The 15,529-nt window shown below is 36.9% G+C and overlaps 1 protein-coding gene across 2 annotated transcripts in view; it reads right to left on the bottom strand.

The window, feature by feature from the left end:
- The window catches only part of LOC136032240 (multidrug resistance-associated protein 1-like), an 81,253-nt gene that overhangs the window by 61,210 nt on the left and 4,514 nt on the right, over positions 1-15,529 (bottom strand). For both annotated transcript variants that reach the window (XM_065712472.1, XM_065712471.1), the window contains exon 2: positions 7,515-7,593. In XM_065712472.1, the coding sequence (XP_065568544.1) occupies positions 7,515-7,562 (48 nt within the window). In that variant the 5' untranslated portion in view covers positions 7,563-7,593. The remainder of the gene's footprint in view (positions 1-7,514; positions 7,594-15,529) is intronic.

Here is a 15,529-nt window from a genome sequence, read left to right as displayed (position 1 = left end):
ATAGCAAAAAGTCAGGACCTTAAGGGGCGTGGGTAAGTACTTCAAAATACCTTCCCCAGGCATCATTTAGGTTGTGTATCCATTCACCTAACTCAACTAATTTCATCGTTAGATGAATCCCCTCATCTAGAATTTTACCCTAACCGTAACTCACGGTTAACACGTAACACACTCTTTAAGCCCGTGTATTGACAAATTTTGGAGCTTTGTCGTTTTCTTAGAACATCTTATTATTCTAAATGAAAATGAGATCAGAAATTAACCTTCACTCATAGTAACTACTTTCAAAACTAATCCTTGAATATCACTGACTTCAACTCAGAAATAGGAACTCAAGAGGCGTTTATGCTACAATTCATATATTGGATCAGAGTGAAAAAGATCAGCGATAACTTTGGGGTTGTTTGGCTGTGTGATGACGGCCTTTTTTTCTTTCTTTTAAACTGATTTAATTACACTAAGTACTAAATTGATTTTTAAGTATTTTTTTAATAAAAGGTAAAACATTCTTATGCTTCGAAACTTCATTGAGGGAAGGGGGTTACAAAAAAAAACCGTTTGACAATGGAATCAGGCATATGATAATCACTTTATTTAGGGAGGGGACGATTTGGAAGTGGAAGAGAAAAAATTTTTAGGTCTTGAACTTCGTAAGGGATACAAAAAATAGGTTCATTTACAAAGGAGTGAAGTCATGTAACCGACATTTATTTTTTGGTCATTCGACATGAATTGCTTGAACAATAATTTACCTGAGCAAAACTACGGTTGAATCTGATGGAAAAAACAACAACACAGAAACAGTACCAATAATGTACCCCATCCGTAGTTTGGTCAGTTGGGCCGAGGTCAACTGCAAAAACTAACTTCCATGACTAACCAATCAAACTGAGGAGCTAAGACACACTTTTTAAATTAGAAAAGATGGAAGCATGAAACCAGTAATCTTCCCATCTGTACGTTGAACCTAACAGAAGATACAAAGGTATAGTACAATATTAGCAAAATATACTTAGGAATATATTATGGTTGATGTAGGTCTTTCAAACCGGGTTCTAACGATTTTTCGCTTCTATACGACAAGCGTGAAGTATGTACAAGGGTACAAGGAGAATTGTAAAACTGTACAAGAACCCATACCTATAGTAAAGAACCCATACCAATAGTATGACTTGGGCATTAGCTATTATTCAAGACTAGCGATGATTCTTCAATAATACCTTGTTTGTCTGTATTGTCTTGTAATATTGATTATCAATGACATCAATAGAACGAAAAATAACAAGTTGGTCATGAGACTGCTCTACTGGCATTAAAGAACACGTTATGAGAGCTACTCTTGAAGTGACTTGTAAAATTATCTGATTCAATCATCACGCAATGAAGAGACAACGCCTTTCGGAAAACCAAAGATGTATAAACACAAGACCTTATCCATAGAGAGGGGTGGTGTACACAGGGTTGCCACCTGTAGCACTATAGTGCTAATTGTAGCACTATTTTTGCCTATGTAGCACCGTAGCACGATCAGGGTAAAATGTAGCACTATTTCGGAAAGTCTGGAAAAATGTAGCACCTTAGTGCTGGATTTTAATGGAGGTAGACAGGTGAGACTTACTGACAGCTTACTGCAATAATTTCAGTTTTGTTGGTTAAAGAAATGGTAAAAAAAAATCATGATACAAGAGCATCTGAGTGAAGTGTACAGGCGAATTCAGGTACAAGAGGGTGACCTTAGGCTTAGGTTAGCACCTTTTAGCCATTTTAGGACCATACTTACCAATACTTACTAGCTAAAAACAATCCTTTCATCTTCCGTAATTTTCTTGTGTACTTGCTCTCTTGATCAGATTGTAGCTGGAGTCCATGTCTATCTTTTGGTATGTCAAATGCTTTTTGCCCTGCCTTTGTTTTTGAACAAAGCAATGGAGAATTCCATTTTGTGTCCAGATGAAGATGAAAGGTCAGCGCCTGCCATTTATCCTGTTCAAAACTGTATTTTCACGGTTTCAATCATATTTTTCTAATTCCTAATCAAATTTAAGCCCTTCTGACCTGTTTAAAACTGCTGTGGTCACAAACTCAATTAAATTATTTGTTTTTTTTTAAGTAGCAGAATTGCTTTTTCTATGTCTATTTTACTCTGAAAGAGTTCAGATGTGCTCTAACTGGACTGTACAATCATAGAAGGGAATTTATAACACTGAAATAAAATAATAAGTAAACAAATTACCGATCTAACTGTCTGGTTCAAGAAAATGTCACAAAATGTTCGTTCAACAGGTTTAGATGATACCTTGACACATTACAATATATTTCCTCAAATCCTTTGTCTGGGCTATACAAATCTCAAAAAGTGGCTTGAACTACTGTCTGTTTCGATTTGAAGTGGAAATCAGTATTTTCTTTTATGGTTTGAAGATTGTTTTATGTTTTCATTGGTTTTCATTCAAACATTTGTGGAAGCGTGCTTCCCTCAGAGCAACTAAACTAGACAAAAAACTAAAAACCAGGTAAGAATGAGGTAGCGGGTAGGCTACTATCAAAGTGTCAAGTCAACATTTGGTGACATTTCTACATATTACTAATGAGATCAGAAATTTATTTTGTAAGTTCTGTTACTGTTACTAATGCCACCTAGAAACGGGTGCCAAAGTTGTTATTAAGGCTTCTGTAATTTTTACATGGTTTTAAGGTTTTGTTTCAAACTAAAAATTCCCAGTATATTAATATTTAACAAACAAATGCTGCATATGTTGTGGTAGGCCTACAAACCTGGAGACCCTGTCTATCAATCTCAATCTAAATAACAAAAAGCTGTTCTTTTAATTTTGATCCCATTAATTTTCAGCCATTGACTGAAACACATGCTTGTTCAAATGTGTTTTTTCTTTTTTTTTGCAGTCATGAAACAAAGTACATTGACTCAGTTCCTAGCCAATAAGAACAAGAATAAATCCGATTCGTCTTCTGATTCTGAATCAGTTGTAAAAATCGACAGTTCCCCTTCCTCTTCTGAATCATCTGATGATGAAGAAACCTCCGAATCTAGCTCAACTGATAATCAAGAAGCGAGAAAACGCAAGAGTAGTCTGAAGCCAAACAAACAGAGTACTAACCAGAAGAAGCCGAAAATATCCAACAAGCCCAGAAAAATCAAAAATCGAAATAAATTCTGTGATAAGTGGAAAATGGATCCTGAACTAGGCGGGTTTATTAGTAAATCTGATATGAACAGTCAGCATGCTCATTGTAATTTATGCAAGAAAGATATTCGAGGAAGTATCTACAATGTCAAAAGACATGTCAAGTCTATATTTCACAAGCAAAACGTGCAGGCTATGAAATGCACAGTGCCTGTTGACCAGTTTGTGCAAACACCGGAAGTGCAGAAGAAGCAGCTTTTTGACGATTCAGTTAAAGATGCTGAGTTACGCCTGGCAGGTTTGGTTGCCAAAGAGGATATTTCTATAAGAAAAACTGACTCATTGCTACAAGTCATGAAATCATGTTTCCCAACTGATGCTGTTTGCCAAGCATTAGCCTCGTCGAGAACCAAGACAACTAGAATAACCAAGAATGTTCTTGCCACAGAGGAAAAAGTGCAGCTTGCAAATTGGTTAAGGAATAACTAGTTCGCCATTATTGTAGATGAATCTACGGACAAGTCATGGACCAAAGTTTTGGTCATCATTGCAAAGTATGTGGATGCTAATTACAATGTTCGTGAAGTTTTTTTGGGTCTTCTTGACATGCACGACGCGTCAAGTGCCGGCCAGAAGAACCTGATTATGAAATGTCTTTCGGACCTTGGTATACCTATACAAAATTTAATGGGTATAGGCTTCGATAATGCTAGTGTGAATACTGGGTCTGTGAAAGGACTAGGGGTGCTGCTTAAACAGGAAGTACCAAATTTGTTCATTCTTGGTTGTACAAGTCACTCGCTCGCGTTATGTACAACATACGCCGCCAAAAAGCTACCAGAGGGTTTGGAAGTATTCAATCACGACATTGTAAACTATATTGCAAGCAGCCCAAAGCGCCAGGAAGAGTTGAAAAAGTGTCAAGAATTTGCACGTGTAGAGAGCCACCGCCTACTTCAAGTGGCAAACACAAGATGGCTATCATTGGAAGCCTCTGTCAAGAGAATCCTAGAACAGTGGAGTGCACTGATGCGGTTCTTCGCAAGCCACGGAGAAGGTGATGCAGCAGGAGATAAATCTTCGAAAGAAAAGGCAAGTCGGATTTTGGCTTGTATGAAGGACCCAAAGATTAAAGGTTACCTGTACTTTATTGCCTTTGTCCTTGAAAAGGTAAACGAACTGAATATAGAGTTCCAGAGCAGTAAAACTCGCATTCATAGGCTCTTGCAGAGTTCCAGAGTGACTTATCTTGCTCTTTTGAGATGCTTTGTGACAAAAGAAGCAATAGCAATCGCAGGAGATCCATTCAGGGTCAAACTAACTCCACCAAATTTCCTAAAACTGGAGGAGCTCAAGCTTGGGCCGAGCAACCTGAACTATATCGCTACATCGTCTAGCGCAGGTGAGCTGAATAGGCAGCAAGTGCAAATAATCCATACAAACTGTTTGAGCTTTCTCGTCGAAATGTGCTTGCATGTATCAATAAGAATTGATTACAAAGATGAAACATTGGTGAACCTTCGTTGTATAGATCCTACCGTGGCCGTTTCTGGAAAAGTGGATACTATTGTTCCACTCATGATCCGTTTCCCGAACCTGCTTGGCGACAGCGAAGGTGAAAGTGACACTCTACGAGATAAGCTGGAAGTTCAATGGACTAAGCTGGCCGAGTAAAAGAGGATCTCCCGAAATTTGAACCCAGCGATGATCCTGGAATCTTTTGGAAGCAGCTGAGTGACGTCAAGGACTGCATATCTAGGCCAGTATATTTGGAAATTTCCAAGTTCATGTTGACATTGTGTGCTCTTCCTCATTCCAGCGCAAGCGCAGAAAGGCAATTTTTTATTTTGAACAGTTTGAAAACAAAAATTAGAAATCGTCTCCAAACTGAAACTGTGAGTGCACTGATGTTTGCAAAGCAATATGTGATCAGACGCTCCGCCGATGCTGGAAGCAGCAACTCCTGGAAAATAGATGACAGTCTTCGTCTTTCATTCCACGAAGGTAACGTGGATAGGGAGCATCGAGATCCACGAACGTAAATCTCATTTGTAGCAACGCAACTGGCGTCGATCAAAATGAGGAAGAGGAAATAGATTTTTGCGACTGATTCAAGAGTCATTCTTATTTTTTTCGAAAATGATCTGTAGTACAATAAAAAATGATCTCTAATAAACCAGTGATTTGGATAAAAAAAAAGCTGGGCATCCGTAAAGGAACAGTAAACTTGACTCAAAGTTGACTCGGGGAGCTAGCTGACATATCAAGAATGTGTGCCCTGAGTCGATATTGAGAGTAAGAAAAATTCTAGTTACGACCATTGCAGTTTCCGGGCAGTTTCCGAAAATTCGATTTTTGGTTTAGCAGAAAAAAAAGCAAAAGGTTTGTGTGCCGCAACTAGGAATTGAACCCACGCCGTTTTACCGGTGTGACGTTTGAATATGGTCTACACGTAAAAAGGCGAACTTTGACAGTACATAAGTGCATAATTACAGTGCATAAGGGGCAAGGGCCTGCCAGCTAGCTCTGGGAACAATAAGGAGGGGTTTCGAGATAACAAAGAAGGGGGGTCCTGTCGACAATAAGTCCCTGTACATTTATCTAAGCCCCCCTGGCCGGTTTGATGGCCGAAAGTTGCCTAGTCAAGTTTACTGTGCCTTTAAAGCCTCTTTACTGCCTAGTTTTGCTAGATGAGTCGAATAATAGTCCTGCTTTCGACCACATGCTTCACGCATTGCTTAAATCTGAGGGTATTTTTCTCTTGTTTTTCTGCTAGAAAAAACCTTTAGCCTCGGAAATCTTTGCCTCTAAAAACTACCTCAGTTCAGTAAGTTCAGTTCACTGAAAGATAAAGACTTTTCGAAATTAGCGTAAACTACTCTCGAATTGTATGCAGTGTGTAATGCAATGCAACTGCAACTTGATAAACTGGACAGCTATAGTAAAACTGGTTCGAAAACATAGTTCAAATATGAGTAAGAAGGTGCAAGAAGACGTTCTGCACTGTCGCAGCCGTAGTTTGTACTCTAAACGAGCCGCGTATGCTGCGCAAGGAAAAATAGATCTTGACAAAAACGGTTGTGTGGAATCCGAAAGGTGAAGCCTGGTTTGATTGACAGTTGCGACTGTGAAGCAAAGATAAATATTTGAAAGGGACATCTAGGAAACACTGGTAGACAGTGACATTAGCTATCTTAATTATCATGGAAATGCGGAAGGGTTGGCTTGACTGTCCGGAAGCCCCAGGCGTCTGGAAAATGAAGCCGGGCTTGAAGATTCTTACTAACAATAATTTATTTTAACCTCGTGTGATCCCGCTTGAAACACCTTGAAATAATTTTTGGAAGTTTTGAATAACATATCAAAACAAATGTTTTTAGACATTTAGATGTTTCGTAATTTTGTATAGCTGTCTTCATTTGAATAGCTCACAAATACTAAATTTAAGGTAATCTGATAACATATTTATGACAAAATACAACTAGATCACCTTTGGAAGAAAGAGTATATTTATTTTCAAAAAGTACTGCTTTTCTTAAAATGTACTACAAAAGTACCACCTTTTTCAAATGCACTACCAACTCACTACTTTGAAAAAAATGTACTAAAAAGAGTACAATTTTTCCATCGCTGGCAACTCAAAGCGCCACGCAGCTTATTACGCATGTGCGTACAATGTTTTAGTGAAAATAACAAAGGTATTCCTAGAAATGCTGTAATCTTTGTGTGATCGAAAACGCGACTAAAAGTTTTAATTGATCAACACCAAGCAGGATTACGCGAAAATTGCATATTTAGCAAAAATTTTGTGTAGCACTTATGTAGCACCCTGTTCTCGAGAAAAATAGCACACTTTGGACAGGAGCAGGTGGCAACCCTGGGTGTTCAAGGCTTGAACCCCCTCCAGGGGTACGCCCTTCTATAAAAACCTCGAGATTCAAACGAGGTATTGTGAGAGACTGAATTAATCAATACAGCATAATCTGCTGACGTGAGTGATATCACAGCCGAGCTACAAAACCTTATGTCAACCTTATTTTACAAACATAAGGTCATCAAAAATGACCTTATTTTACAAACATAAGGTCACCAAAAATGACCTAAAACATGGCAGATGGCAAAGTTTACAACATAGCGAAGTTACTCAATATCAGAGAAGGCGTATAATAATGATTAAGGTATTAATTACATAAAAACTTTACATGTTATAGCATTCATAGGGTCCAATACCAGAAACTATTTTGCACTACATAGCATTTGACACAGGCAAATGCAATTTTAGTAGGCATAATTTTTATTACTTATACCCAACTAAGTGGCATTACTCGGTTTATTCTAATGGAAATTGAAAATCAAATGGATACTCACCCAAAGTGGAGATCCACAATAATAGTATAATGGGTCAGTATCTCCCATTTTGTGGAGATATGTTTACTTCCACACAATCCTGAAAACAATAAATTTACTATTATCATCTACTCAAGACAAAATTAAAATCCAAAATTTCATCGTCAATATCATGAATAGTATTTAAAATTAAAGAAAACTTATTTCTAGTTAATCTCAAAAGTTGGAAAAAGAACACGAATTTTCTTAAACTAGGACTTTACGTTCAATATCATTGCCAGCGTGTTCTAAGTAAAAACGCTTAATTTTGCATATTTTGGCATATAGGCTACAGAGAAATAGTATCGTTATGTTATCAGTAACATAATAGATGAAATATTTCTTGTATATGGTTCAACAAACATCGATGCATTTTTTATTCAAATCGATAAATATATTTCGATATCGATTTTTATCGATACACATTCCAATATTTTTACTGAGCTAAATCATTAGCGGCAGCAGGCAGTTTAGCCTAAGTGGGAAGTCTTTGAGCATCCAAACTACAGTCCAGATTTAGTCCCAAATTACTTTTATCTATTCCTGAAGTTGAAGCTTTTTGGGTGGAAGCCGGAACATCGAAACATTTCGGCTGATGATGAACTGGAAGGAGCTGTCGGTCACATGTTCGACAGTTTCGCAGCAATATGTAAGCAAAAGGCATATAAAAATTCGGAATATGTTATGGCAAACGCATCATCTGACTCTCACACTAGTCATGTAACACCTACTCAGAGAACTGAAATTGAAATTGGAATAATTCTACTCAAAGAAACAGCACTATAGAGGTATCAATGTAAGAGGCGACAATTACTCCTCAAGATTTTTCCTCACCCTTTGTGTTTAAAAAACACCCTTTTTTGGTATTTCCATTAATAAAAATTAAAAATCACCGCTTTGCCCCCTCATAGATTTTGCAAAATATATTCTCCCCCCCCCCCCCCCCCTATTTAAATTTCCTTAAATTGAAGCCACTGGGGCACATAAAATTGGAATTTTGAAAAGTTGATGTAAGGATTTCCAGTAGAGAAAGAAAAATTTCCAAGTTACAGTCTCTTTTTATTGGGCTATAGTTCGTGGCATGTAATTCCTAGTTAGCAGAATTTAACAGAATTACAGTTAGTCAGAATTTTAGTAACCCAGGAAATTGTTGATAAAGGCGAAAGAAACTTTCCGTTAAGCGTAGGCTACAGACAAAATTAGGACCGGGAAAAAATGCTTTCAAGCTCTTAATTTCGCTATTTTTCTGCTTGTAGGCCTTTAAGATTACATATAGCCAAAGCCCTATTTTAACTAGAAAAAAAGGGATTATTTCAAGTTTATATTGAGTCTACTTTTCTTAGATTGTAGGCCAATGCAAAGCATTTCCCGGAATTTTGGTCAGCCATGCTACTAAGGCAAAATAGATGTTTTTTTCTTTTTTTAAGTTGGACTAGAAATCACATTTAAATTAAATATAAATATAGACTGTAAACTTGCACAAATCTCGACATTCTAAGAAAACAGGAGTATTAAAACTCAACCTCATATGAAAGTTTCAAACCTTATAAGTAGGGAATACCATAAAATTGAAAACCCGTTGCCAGACTCTCATCCAAAGATTAAATTCAGAAATATTATTTCCTTAGCACAAGATTATGCTAAGGTATAAGTGTGCACTTAAAAATATCTTCTAAAGGAATAGCTTGTATTAAAGATCTTATGAAGTTTCATTTTTCAAGCTCAACAAGATTCCAAGTTGGCAACAAGTCACTAAACTGCGATTCTGCCCCAGATGTTTATAGACAAACTAATATATTCAAGGGAGAAAGAGACAGAGATGGGTTCACGCCACCTAAGATCAAGGCAACTAAACATACTCTTCCTCCAACCCAATTTGTTCACAGCTTTGTTCTTTACTCACTTTCCTGAAATTCCTGTTCGTTTTTCCTCCTTTCTCCAAACCTTTCTTATTACTTCTTCCCACCTCATTTGGCAAAACTTTACTTTTAATTCAACCCTAAATATATGGCCAAAAAGCACCGTTTTGCCAATAAATCATCCTTCCTCTATTAAACATGACCAAGCAATCCTAACGTTTCTTTCATTCATTATACCACTAGAAAGTTGGATCAAATCAAATGTTTTAGTTTATTTATTTGTCACCCAAAAAAGTGCCGTTGCCCCTTCAAACCTCAAAAATGGAGGTTCTGTGCGTTGATTTTCTATGGGAGTACATCTAAGGGAGTTATACCATCAATAAAAAACTGGAATGTGACAACCCTAATTATCCCCCAATTCAACACCAACTCAATTCCTACCTTCCCTGGAGGAATAATATTAATGTGTATAGTTATAGTAGCTTTAATGTCTTTATCTGGTATATGTACAAGGATATCAACCGAATCATCGATTACATAACCTATAAAAAATCTGCTCTAAAAGGCTTGGGCCCTTTAGGCACTACTAAATTATTAATCTAAGTGCAAAAATTTGGCCAACACATCCTCTCCCCTCCCTAAACAACACTCTTCTTCTCTTAATACTATATCAAAAGCATCTCATAGTCTAACATGTACCATAATGCTAAATAATTTGGTTCCAATAGAAATCAAGCCCATGTCTCTCTAGTCGTGTTGCCAGAGCAACACTTTCGTTTTGTCGTGTTTTTTGTCTTTTTTTCTAGCACCTCGATCTCAGCTTATTCCTAGAAAGTAGTAAGGGTTCAATCTCCGCAATTTTTACGGAAAGTGTGGACCTTAGGCCGGAGTGATGAATACGATTTTGCATTTTGGAAAGCTTTGTAAACTCTTGCCTGGTGCCAAAAATCTATTATTTCTACCAATTTCTGTTCGTGATTTTAGCTGAGTTTATCATTCGCTTTTCGCACTTGGGATTTCGGTAGAAAAATGGTATCAGATGTGCCTCTTAAACTTTAAGAGTTCTCTATTGCTAGAGAAATTAGAGTTTATACTTTGCTCCTTTCTAGGTGATGACGTTAGAAACTTGGCCTACGGCAAAAAGTCAACTTTTGAACTAAGACAGATAGATTTTTTTTCCGACGGCAGACGATAGCTCTTGGTGAGCAGATCAAAGTATATGTCATCTATTTTTTGTTAGGAAAATTCCTTCATGAGATATATCAGTTTGAAAGTTTAAAGGGGTTGACAACTTCAGTAGTAAGGTACACACTGAAATCAAAAGTAGGCCGATACAGAAATGGTATCAGATGTGTCTCTTAAACTTTAAAAGTTCTTTCATTGGTAAAGAAATTAGAGTTTATCCTTTGCTCCTTTCTAAGTGATGACGTTAGAAACTTGGCCTACGGCAAAAAAGCCAACTTTTGAACTAAGACAGATAGATTTTTTTCGACAGCAGTCGATAGCTCTTGATGACCTGATCAAAGTATATGTCATCCATTTTTTGGTAGAAAAATTCCTTCATGAGATACACCAGTTTGAAAGTTTAAAGGGGTTGACAACTTCAGTAGTAAGGTACACACTGAAACCAAAAATAGGCCGATACCAATTTTGAGACATATAGGGGAGGTTTAAGCAATAGTCGGCTGTAGGCTCATAATCATCTTAGGCAATGAGGTGTTCGCAACTTTTGCTAGTTGGTGTACCTATTATTTATTTCTGGTGCATTTGATGGTAAGACCAATTTGGTTCCAGTGGTAAAACATGTAGGGGACTTGTAAGTAATAATCGACTGTTAGGCTACAATCATTTTCAACGATGAGGGGTTTGTAACTTTTGCTAGTTGCAATGAGGGGTTTGCAACTTTTGTGAGTTGGTATACCTAGTATTTATTTAATATCCTTACAGATTAACAACTTCAGCGTTTAATCAAAGCGAGGAAACAAAACCAAAGTGTTGCTCTCGCAACACTTTACTCGGCGAAGCCGAATAAAGGGTACCGCAACACCTTGCGTTGCCCATGCAACGTAGATCTAGTTAACACTTACTCTTATCATATTTATTATAAAGAGATTTAACTAAAGCTTCCCTAAAATCACACGGTAATTCCCAATTATCAAATTCATGATTTTAAGCACCTTTGTTCTTACTTGGTAGAAAACTATATGTCAATAACTCATTTACAATGAGTTATACTCATTGTCAATAATGTAAATGAGTACTCAATTACTCATTTACAGCAATTGCAACCTTATTATTTACCAATTCTTTTAGTGCTATCCCTAACTCCTTTGTGTAAAATAAAAAAAAATACTCATACTCCTAGCTCCTTTTCTACCTGAAGCAGCTAATTTTTTTTAATATATTTATTCCAGTGTCTACATTACAGATTCCAAACTCTCCAGTTTCATAGCCAGCAATCCTTGGAATGTTCCTCTCAGATTCTCATCTTGGATCCTATCAAGATCATAATTACTGGATGGTAATTACTCTTTCTAAATTTAAGATTCAAATTAACTCTAGATACTACTAGATGGTAATATTTACTTTTATCGTAAATAACAACACTCTTCTATACCCCAGTCGGTCAAGTTGATATTCATTTCCAAAAGTTTATCACAAAAGACTAGTTCAAAAAAGATTACAAAATGAGTTCATATGTGAAACAAACTATGTGATGCTTTGCGATATTAGTGTCCATTTGCTATTATGCTTGTATAGCCTATATTTGTGCATTTTTTATTTGATGCTTTTTCTTTTTTGTTGCTATCTTTCCTCTTATTATCGCTTGTGATATTTCGTGTTTTTAGTGCGAAATAAAGTTCATTCATTCATTCATTAAAGAAAAAAAACTAAAATAAATACAATAATAAAATAGAAAAAAATCAAAACAGAATGTGTATAATAATTAATGTACAATGTACATAATCAGCAAACCAGTAGTTTTTCAAACAATTAAAATAAATTTGACACAATAAATGGTAATAAGAAAGAAAAAAGACTCAGGGGAGGAGATTAACTAATTTAACATTTCAATCATAAAAGGAAAAAGAGTTCATCAGTAAAGTTATGAATCTAGTCTGTGTGTAGCAGACCCTATAATAGGAGGGGTTGGGACAAAATTGACACAGTAATTACCATTATATTTGGAAACAGTGTTCCATGGGAAATCAAATAAGTCTACTTGTTTTTTGTTTTTTAGAGGAGGCCATGTCCAAAAATTATACCAAAAGAATAGAAATAGCAGGCTATAGGAATATCATGGTAGTGATAAACATAGGCCTAGGAAAAGATGCCCCGTAGTCGGACAGCTATTTACCATCTTACAATAAACCTTAAATTACCTAAAATGGCACTTGCCAGTGACAGGATGACCCTGTAGTCACTGATCAGTGAAGATAGGGTGCTGACTGATCAGGTGAGCCCCAAACTAATCGCCAGGGCGCGTTACACCATTCCTTGTCAACTGATGATTTGAATGACGCAATACTGGCAGAGAAGACTGTTTCCTGGTCTAACAAGCTCCATAGACCCACCATCAGATTAGAAAAGAATTTGCTATGAATCCTTGAGTTGGAACACTTCTTGAAAAGCTTTTGATTATGTCCTCTTGTTCTTGAAGAGACATCTGGTAGAAAGACATTTGGGATGTTTTTTTGGCACTTGGTATTTACCAAGTGACATATAGCGATCACAATTTCTGTTGGTCTGTTGGTCCTGGTTTTGCTAGTTCGGGCACTTCTAGATAAGCTAGGACGATGAACGTTGGCAGGCGTATCAGAGGCCAGACTAGATTAAATTAGAAATAGTCTCTTTCTCAATCTGACTATTTGGAGGGGGAGTGGAGGGACGGTTAATTCGGAAAAATTAGAAACAATTAGGTATTTTTAACTTACGAATGGGTGATCGTATCTTATTGAAATTTGATACGTAGAAGGATCTTGTGTCTCAGTTTTATTTTAAATCCCGACCAGGCCTGATGATACTAGGGGAAGTTGGAGGGGGAAACAGGAAATCTTGGAAAGTGCTTAGAGTGGAGAGATTGGGATGAAACAAGATCTAACCGGATCTGCTCTCTTTGGGAGAGTTGGGGAGGGGGGTTTTCAGTGCTTTGGCGAGTTTGGTGCTTGTGAATGTGCTAAGACGATGAAAATTAGTAGGCGTGACAGGGACCTGCACAAGTTGACTTGATAACTGTCGTTTCAATTTGACCATCCGGGGGGGAGGGGGCTGGATGGATGGATGGGAAATCATGAAAATTGAGGTATCTTTATCTTATGAATGGGTGATCAGATTTTAATGAACTTCGATATTTAGAAGGACCTTTTGTCTCATAGCTCTTATTTTAAATCCCAACCGGCACTAAGCCTCTAATTTTCCTTTTAAATCAATCTATTGATTCTTGGAATTTTGCTAGAGCTCATGCCATATGAGCTCTTGGCTCTTCCAATGTCGTCACAAGTGTCATATGAGCTCTTAGCTCTTGTTTTTATGGTTGAGCAGCTTGAATACAACAATCCTATCCCCTCTCTTTTGGCAATAAGTTAGTGAGGGTAAATTCGATTTTCAAGAGGTTGGGAATGTCATAAAAACCTTGGATGCGTTTAATTGTACACCTCTGAATTGATTCTAGAGTTTCTTGGTCAGATTAATTGGGTTGGCAATGCACACACCAAACATAAGTTTATGCCAAATTAAACCTTTATAAAGGTTTGAAATAGCTGAGGGGGAACAACAACTGAAAGTTTTGTTAAATAAACCAAAAGTCTGACTAACATTTGCTACTACAGTTGGGGCATGCAAACTGAACTTTAGCTCTTCATCAACTAATAAACCCAGACCATGTTAAGCATGACTACTGACAATAGGTTGCCTGGTTTTGTCAATTGACTCAATTGAGTACTGGTGTCTTGAGTTTTTCTTAAACAAAGTGGATAACCTTGCATTTCTGGATATTGAACTTTAACTTCCAAGTCCTTACCCAGCCAGTACGTGAGTCCACGTCTAATTGAATGTTTTCTATTTTTTCTGAATTTTCAACTGAACCAACTACATTTGAATCGTGTGCATAAAGGCTTATTTAGTTTTAATGTTAGAGGGTGCATTATTAATGAAAATATTATATAAAGTTGGGCCCAGGACTGTGCCTACCTTATCACTTCCACAACATCAGAGAGAAATTTCCCCATTTTCCCCTAACACTTTAACTACTTGTTTTCTATTATTAAAGAAAAGCACTGCCCAGTCAATAGTTTCTGTGTTAAAACAAATAGCTTCTAGCTTATAATGCAGTCTCCTGTGACATATCTTATCAAATTCTTTTGCAAATTCCAGCAACATGATGTCAACTGTAAAACCCTTGTCTATAAGCTAAGTTGCACAATCATATGCATCCATAAGGTTGGTCTCAACTGATCAAGCAGAATGAAAACCAGGCTGGCATGGGGACAACAGCTTATTTTGAGCCAGATGTTGAGTGACTGCAGAGGTGGAGTAGAGGTGGTACTGATTGGTCTATAGTTAACTTCCTCATCTCTGTTGCCACTTTTGTGCACTGGGATAATATATGCTAACTTCCATTCTGCAGGTATGCACTTTAAATCTAGAGCCTTCTAGAAGAGCTAGATAAAAAGAAGAGACAGTTCACCATGAGCTTCTTTTAGAACTTGAGTATAAATGCCATCTGGTCCAATGGATTTATTTGGGTTCAGGTTTTTAAGATAGGTTTCAAGGTCAACTCTACTGATAGTAATAGGTGACAGTCCACTTATGATGTCATCCTTGGGGAGATCTGAGAGTGAGCATTGTCAGCATGTGTGAAGATAGAGATAAATTGATCAATATGAGAATTTGCTATTGCCTATATATCATCAATTTTACATCTATTCTGGGCCAGTTGTGTAGCTGAATGTCTGCCAAGCTTTTTTTCTGAGGCATAATTCCAAAACTTTTTTTAGAATTTTATTTAGCTAATGCAGGTATTGCCTCCTCATACTGCTCAGAAATCTTTCTGGATATATTTCTCACCTTGTTGCATGCTTGCTTGTATGTTGAGTTTAATGTAAATTAAAGGTTAGCAAAAAGATTGCTATATACATA

Source organism: Artemia franciscana, chromosome 10, assembly GCF_032884065.1.
Source record: "Artemia franciscana chromosome 10, ASM3288406v1, whole genome shotgun sequence".
Lineage (NCBI taxonomy): Eukaryota > Metazoa > Arthropoda > Branchiopoda > Anostraca > Artemiidae > Artemia > Artemia franciscana.
The sequence above is the reverse complement of the archived record's forward strand: the minus strand, read 5'-3'. Positions and strand labels throughout refer to the sequence as shown.